Below are 7,928 nucleotides of genomic sequence, written 5' to 3' on the forward strand. Positions count from 1 at the left end.
AAAAAAAAAAAATAGAAGAAAAGAAAAAGGTCAAATTTGTATATGTACTATCCGAAATTGAACACGTTTGCTTACTGTTTAATTTTTTTTCTAATATAACTTTCACCGTCAGGTAAAAAAAATTTTTGTTTTCACCTTTGAAGCTCCAACTTGAAGGTAATTTAGTGGGCGTTTGGACATAAGGTTTGTAAAATTTCGGAAAAAATTGAAAAAAATTCAAGTGAAAATGATATTTGAAAATTAGAGTTTTGTTTGGACATAAATATAACTTTGGGTTGTTTTTGAATTTTTTTTTGAAAATCTGAAGAGAAAATTTGAAAAAATAGCCATGGACATTTTCAAATTTTCTAAAAATTTCGAAATTCATCTTCAAGTGAAAAGCAAAAATTATATGATCAAACACTGATTTCGAAAAAAAGTGAAATTTTTTTTATAAAAATAAAAATTTTATGACTAAACAGGCCCTTAGACCTTTGGGAGGTAAGTTTGAACAGTTTTTCATTGGAGCTTTGTTAATAATAAAATCAAATACAAAATGATTTAATGAATTGATAACGGAAAACAAAATTGAACAATTGCAAGGGAAAATTTATTACTCCTCCGTTTCAAATTAGATGAAGATTTTTCTTTTTAGTCTGTTCTAAAATAAATGACACATTTCTAATTTTGTAAATAATTTAATTTTAAATTCTTCATTTTACGATTTATAACCACACAAATATCATGACAGTACAGTACGGAGCATTTATTCCTTAAAACTTCAAAGAAAATATTGAGTGGAAGAGAGAGAAATTCTTTTTCTTCCCACTTTCTCCTTGGCTTCCACTTCGGCGTGTTTTCCTCTAAAACTCACAACTCGGTTTGACTAAATTCCACCATGTGAAAAGCTTGCACCAAAATGAAAACCCCACTTACATTATTATAAGGAGAGGAGCAATGAAAAAAAGGTGAGAGCAACCGTACTATGTCATTTGAAGGAAATCAAAAACGTGTGGACGGTCACTCACAATTTTTTAATCAATTTCTCCTTCTTTCTATATATACCCTTCTCATCTAAATCACTATGCCTCAAGAAAACACTCATTTCTAACTAATAATTCCTCCTTTTTTTTCTCTCTCTTTTCTTTCTCCCATAAATTTTTGAAAAAAAGAGACCATTGAAACATAAATTGAAGAGAGAATTTATTATTATTATTATTATGGCACTAGCTAAAGAAATTATGGGTATTTCCTTAGTGGAGAAATCTTCAGTTATTAGCTCATCAAAGGTGTTTTTGAATCCCAATTTCTATCAGAAAGAAAACCAGTTATGTGTCAACCGACAGTTTCAAGGGAGGAGGAATTTGAGAACAAGGAGAGTACTGAGGCAGAGTCCTATGGCGGCTATAAGTGAAAATTTGATCAAAGTTGTACCTGAAAAGGCAGTGAAATTCAAAGTAAGAGCTGTAGTTACAGTGAGGAACAAGAACAAGGAAGATCTGAAGGAAACAATTGTTAAGCATTTGGATGCTTTCACTGATAAATTTGGAAGGAATGTTTCCTTAGAGCTCATTAGCACTGACATCGACCCAAGTAAGTCTCACACTTCCAATAATCTGATCAAAGGTCTCTTATTAAGATTTGGCTTTTATCTGTTGTTGTTGTGAACTGATTCTATTTCATTTTAATATATATAGATACAAAAGGGCCGAAGAAAAGCAACCAGGCAGTGTTGAAGGATTGGTCTAAGAAATCGAACTTAAAAACAGAAAGAGTAAATTACACAGCTGAATTTGTTGTGGATTCAAATTTTGGGACTCCAGGTGCGATCACAGTGACTAACAAGCACCAACAAGAGTTCTTTCTGGAGAGTATTACGATTGAGGGATTTGCATGTGGTCCAGTTCATTTCCCCTGTAATTCATGGGTTCAGTCCAAAAAAGATCATCCTGGAAAAAGAATATTCTTCTCTAATCAGGTAAAAAGAAATAAAATCTGTTATTTTTATTGCCATTAATATGTTAATCATCTGATATGAATTATGATTAGTTGCTAAGATTATAAGGTCCACACCGTGGGGTCTGGGGAGGATAGTGTGTACGTACACCTTACCCCTACCTTGTGATAGACGAGTAAATTTCAAATTTGAATATTCCATAGGATTTTATTTTTTTAAAATTCAACGTTTGAAGTTTCTTTTTGTTGATATAAAATCTTTCCGTGGTATTCACGACTTAACGTGTGGAAAGTAGTCTTAATGTTGAATTTCATATGTAAGCGACTACCATAGTTGAATTGATCAAGAGGAATTTCAAAAGATAAGCTTTTACTACAATATAGGAAACTATCAACTTTATGATGACCACTTTCGTAGAAGAAACTGATTATTCTAATCTGAATATTTTTCATAAGATTCGGTTAGATAGTTTAATCATCAAAAAGGAGAAAAGAGAGTATTTAAAAGGAAAAAGAAGAAACAATAGGTACAATAAGAAAGGCAATATAATCACGAGTTAAATGCACGTAATGTCTTTTTTAATGGCCCTAGTATTGTTGTTCCTTATCTCCATGTTCTATGTTTTAACACCAGCCAAAACCAATCGGCAAAGCCACCTGCAAAAGAAATAAAATAAAAAAATGTAAACGTGTGTATAAAGTAACATAAATCAGTGGCGGAGGCACATGCACCACCCCTTCGCCGGAAAATTATATTGTATAGCTCGGTAATTTTTTTTAAAAAATATGTATATATACTATATAATGACATCTCTTGACTTCTTGGTGAGTTTATTTCTTTATATTTTGACTCCCCTTAATGAAAATCCTAGCTCCGCCACTTACATAAATGATGCTACTCTCTTCCTCTCTTCCTCTCTTTCATTTTGTGTCTTATTTTGACTGCTTAAGAAATTTAAGAATATAAAGAGAACTTTTGAATCCGATGATATCAAACAACAATATCTTTGAATCTTGTGGTCTTTGCAAAAATACTTACAACGACAGAATTTATAGCCCTTCGTTAAAAAGTGGTAGTTAAAAGTCAATTTCTTATAGTAATTAATTTTATCCTTACTAACAAAGTTACTCCAAATTATTGAGCAGCCATATCTACCCAATGAGACACCAGCGGGACTCAAATCATTAAGAGAGAGGGAGCTGAGAGATCTAAGAGGCGATGGAACAGGCGTCAGAAAATTGTCTGATAGAGTATATGATTATGATATATACAATGATCTTGGCAATCCTGATAAGGGCATTGATTTTGCTCGTCCTAAACTTGGAGGATCCAATAACGTTCCTTACCCAAGACGTTGTCGCACTGGTCGTGCTCCTACAGACACTGGTCAGTTACTTTCTTTATACTGTCAGTGTATATAAGTTAAATCTGTAATTTGTGTTTACCTTTATTCACTTAGCTTATCTTTGGTGTTTTTGACTATAGATATGAGTGCGGAGAGCCGTGTGGAGAAGCCAAAACCATTGTATGTTCCAAGAGATGAACAATTTGAGGAGTCTAAGATGAATGCTTTCAGAACTGGAAGGCTTAAAGCGGTGCTCCATAATTTAATTCCATCGTTAATGGCCAGCATCTCAACGAACAATCACGATTTCAAGGGATTCTCAGACATTGATAGTCTTTATAGTAAAGGGCTACTTCTGAAGCTTGGTCTTCAAGATGAAATGTTAAAAAAGCTTCCATTGCCTAAGGTCGTTAGCAGTATCCAAGAAGGGGATCTACTCAAATATGACACGCCAAAGATACTCTCAAGTAATTACTCTTTACACTGTCAGTACATATAAGTTAAATTCTACTAACTATGGTTGCTATAAAGCTCAATGTGCATTCTTTTAGCTAGTGATGCCAAAATATTAACCAATGTGAATATTCTGTATATTGCAGAGGACAGATTTGCTTGGTTACGAGACGATGAGTTTGCTAGACAAGCAATAGCAGGAGTCAATCCAGTGAACATTGAAAGACTTCAGGTTTTCCCACCAGTAAGCAAGCTTGATCCTGAGATCTATGGCACTCAAGAATCCGCCCTCAAAGAGGAACACATTCTTGGTCATCTCAATGGCATGACCGTTCAAGAGGTAAATATAATTGGATTCAACTAATATACACTGATAGTGTAAAAATAATATTTACTAATTGAAAATGTTCATTTTACTGATCTGAACAGGCATTGGATGCAAATAGGCTGTATATAGTGGATTACCACGATGTTTACCTGCCGTTTCTTGATCGGATTAATGCCCTTGACGGCCGCAAAGCATATGCAACCCGCACCATATTTTTCTTGTCTGATTTGGGTACTCTCAAACCCATAGCCATTGAGCTTAGCCTCCCCCAAACTGGTCCAAGCTCACGGTCCAAACGTGTTGTCACACCACCTGTTGATGCCACTGGTAACTGGATGTGGCAACTGGCCAAAGCACACGTCTGTTCTAATGACGCCGGCGTTCACCAACTCGTCAACCACTGGTAAGTAAAACTGAAACTGTAGGCAGTGATACACACCATTCTAGTAATTTCTGAATGAATATTAACTCATTTTTGGTTATGTAGGTTGCGTACACATGCGTGCTTGGAACCATTTATATTGGCAGCACACAGGCAATTAAGTGCGATGCATCCCATTTATAAGCTTCTGGATCCGCATATGAGATACACACTAGAAATTAACGCATTGGCTCGCCAGAGCTTGATCAGTGCCGATGGTGTAATCGAGGCTTGCTTTACTCCTGGTCGCTATTGCATGGAGATGAGTGCTGCTGCCTACAAGAATCTTTGGCGTTTTGATTTGGAAGGCCTCCCAGCTGATCTTATCAGAAGGTACTCATTTCGTCCATTATGATTAAATCCTTTATGTAGATATATATATTTAAGACATGGCGGCTCGACAAAATTAGTGGCCTAAATCTGACAAACTGAGATATTTAAAGAGGATTTGACTTATATTTGTCAATTGACACCATAGTTTAACTGATAATACCACGTAAATTAGCATCATATATTTCAGTAACTTGTTAGCATAAGATTAAACCCATAAATCATGAGTTCTCTACTTGTAGTATTTATTGTGTGCAAAAGTGGGGAAATCTAATCAATATTTGCTCAATATTTCATAATGCAGAGGGATGGCAGTACCGGACCCAACACAGCCTCATGGACTGAAACTTCTAATAGAGGACTATCCCTATGCGGCAGATGGACTCATGATATGGGCCGCAATAGAGGGCTGGGTTCGCAGCTATGTAAATCACTACTACCCGGACTCGGCCCAAGTTTGCAATGACAGAGAACTCCAAGCCTGGTATGCTGAGTCCATTAACGTGGGCCATGCAGACCTCCGTAATGAAGAGTGGTGGCCCACGTTAGCTACGCCAGAAGATCTCATTTCGATCCTCACCACCCTCATCTGGCTAGCTTCAGCACAACATGCTTCACTGAATTTCGGCCAGTACCCATACGGTGGCTACGTCCCGAACCGGCCACCTCTCATGCGTCGATTAATCCCCGATGAGAATGATCCCGAATATGCAGTTTTTCATGATGATCCTCAAAAGTATTTCTTCTCAGCTCTACCCAGTTTGTTACAAGCAACAAAGTTTATGGCCGTGGTTGACACATTATCGACTCATTCACCCGACGAAGAATACATAGGAGATAGACATCAACCGTCTACCTGGACCGGGGATGCAGAGATTGTCGAAGCGTTCTATGATTTCTCGTCCGAAATAAGGAGAATAGAGAAGGAGATAGATGATAGGAATGCTGATACGAGATTAAGAAACAGGTGTGGTGCTGGTGTGCTACCATATGAACTTTTGGCACCAAGTTCTGGCCCTGGAGTAACATGTAGAGGTGTTCCAAATAGCGTATCAATATGAGTATATATATAGTTATGATGCAAGTACATATAGTATAGCCAATGTTTATAAAGTCCACAAAATAATAGCGTGGACTGATGAGTTTTCTGCATATATTTTAAGATCAAGATGTATGTTTGTATCTATAGATTTTTGTAAGCATGTTAACTCTAGCAAAGTCCTATAATATATGAATAACGACATTAAATTTGTTTGACATGGATTCCTGGATTATCCCGCTTATAGCTTGCATATAATTGTTTGGCCAAGTTTCTTCAAGCCAAAAGCACTTCTTTTTTTAAAACTTTTTTTTCCAAAATGAAGTGTTTGGCCAAGCTTTTAGAGGAAAAAAGTGCTTTTGAGTAGAAACAGAAGCAATTTTGGATAAGCAGAAAAAAGTAGCTTCTCTTCGAAAACATTTTTTTTAAAAAGCACTTTGAAGATAAATACATTTAGAAGCATTTTTTAAAAGCTTGGCCAAACTCTAATTGCTGCTTATAAGTGCTTTTTAATTAAATTTGCCAAACACAATTTAAAAAAAAAGGACATTTTTGAGAAAAAACACTTCTTAAAATAAGCTGATTTTTGTAGCTTGGCCAAACAGACTATTATATTGTTAGATTCGGGGTTAAGGAAAGAAGAGTACGTAGGTTAGAACATTTTTCATAGTTCTCGAATCCTTTGTAAGGTAGTGATGAGTTTTCGACATTCTCGCTTAGAAAGAAGACTAGAGCTAGACAATACCATCTCCCAGGTTGCTTATGGGCCGGTTTGTTTAGATATTTAGGGTTAACGGTCGGCAAAATCAATAAACCTAGGCAGAATAGCCTGAATGACACTTATACTTGTGTCACTTTGTCATCCCGGTCCGCAAACTTAGCATTTTGCCAATTAGATACTTATACTCGCTCAAAACTTATATTTTAAACCCCTCTGACCGTTGACCGATCATATGTGGCAACATTATGGCTGAGTTGGACAACAAGCGTGTAATTCACGCGTACAACGAGCGTTAACATAAAAAATTGGCCTAAGAAATGATTGAACTAAGAAGAAAAAAATATATAAAATGAAAAAAAAAGTAAAATTTTAAAAAAGTAAACTAACCCCCTTCCCGTCTTCCCCAAAACTCCTCCATTTCTATTTCTTTTTCTCTTTCTCCCCCCCCCCCCCCCAACCTACACCCTCCCCCAGAACACATCTCCCATTTCTAAAATTCTTGACCCTAAAAAAGAAAAAGAAAAAAAAATTATTGGCGAGAACGATCCCTGGAAAACGACCGGAAAATCCATAGCGACCCCTCCTCCATTTTACTCTCTTTCTTCCTTTCCGAAAATAATGTCAAAAACCCAATCCTCTGTATAGTAGACCTTTAAATCAGTAAACAAGAACCTTCAAATCAGTAAAAAATCAAAATCCCATCTCCTAAATCAAGCCACCAGAAAATCCATCATGTTTTAAAACCCCAAATCTGAAACTTTATTTTTGACAAAAAAAATTCCTCTATTGCTACATATATTCTTATTTTTGAGGCTAACGGAAGAGACAAGGGAGAGGAGAAAGGGATAGACAGAAAAGAAAATTGGAGAGGCGGAAGAAGAGATAGGTTGATTGTGGGGAGGGGGGGTGTGAAAAAGAGAAAAAAATTGGGAAGGGGAAAGACCTCGGTGGGGTGAAATTCTTTGTGTAAGAACACTTTTTTTATTTATTTATCTTTCAGTGATCTCCGGATGTTAATGATATTCTCCGGTGGCTGGAGAAATTTTCCGGCGATGGCAGTATTAGAGTTGTTGGCGGTAAGGAGAAAAGATGGTGGGGTAGGGAAAAAAATGAAGATAAAGTCAATAGTTTATTTTTCTATGTGGCACTAGTAATGACGTGGCATCCTACGTGTAGGAGATTGTATTACACGCACTGACAGCTTTCTGTCATAAACGTTTATTATACATGGTTTGAGCGAGTATAAGTGTCCAATTGGCAAAATGCTAAGTTTGGGGACCGGGATGACAAAGTGACACAAATATAAGTGTCATTTAGGCTATTCTGCCATAAACCTATTTTACGACTGGAGTATT

At 36.3% G+C, this 7,928-nt stretch overlaps 1 protein-coding gene across 1 annotated transcript; it reads left to right on the forward strand.

Annotated features, from left to right (window-relative positions):
- LOC109234024 (linoleate 13S-lipoxygenase 3-1, chloroplastic) lies at positions 839-6,072 on the forward strand. The gene is made up of 8 exons (XM_019399844.1): positions 839-1,572; positions 1,677-1,957; positions 3,082-3,322; positions 3,422-3,748; positions 3,881-4,074; positions 4,164-4,465; positions 4,550-4,816; positions 5,118-6,072. The coding sequence occupies exons 1-8, from the start codon at positions 1,200-1,202 to the stop codon at positions 5,872-5,874; spliced, it is 2,742 nt and encodes a 913-aa protein (XP_019255389.1). The 5' UTR covers positions 839-1,199; the 3' UTR covers positions 5,875-6,072.

Source organism: Nicotiana attenuata, chromosome 11, assembly GCF_001879085.1.
Source record: "Nicotiana attenuata strain UT chromosome 11, NIATTr2, whole genome shotgun sequence".
NCBI lineage: Eukaryota > Viridiplantae > Streptophyta > Magnoliopsida > Solanales > Solanaceae > Nicotiana > Nicotiana attenuata.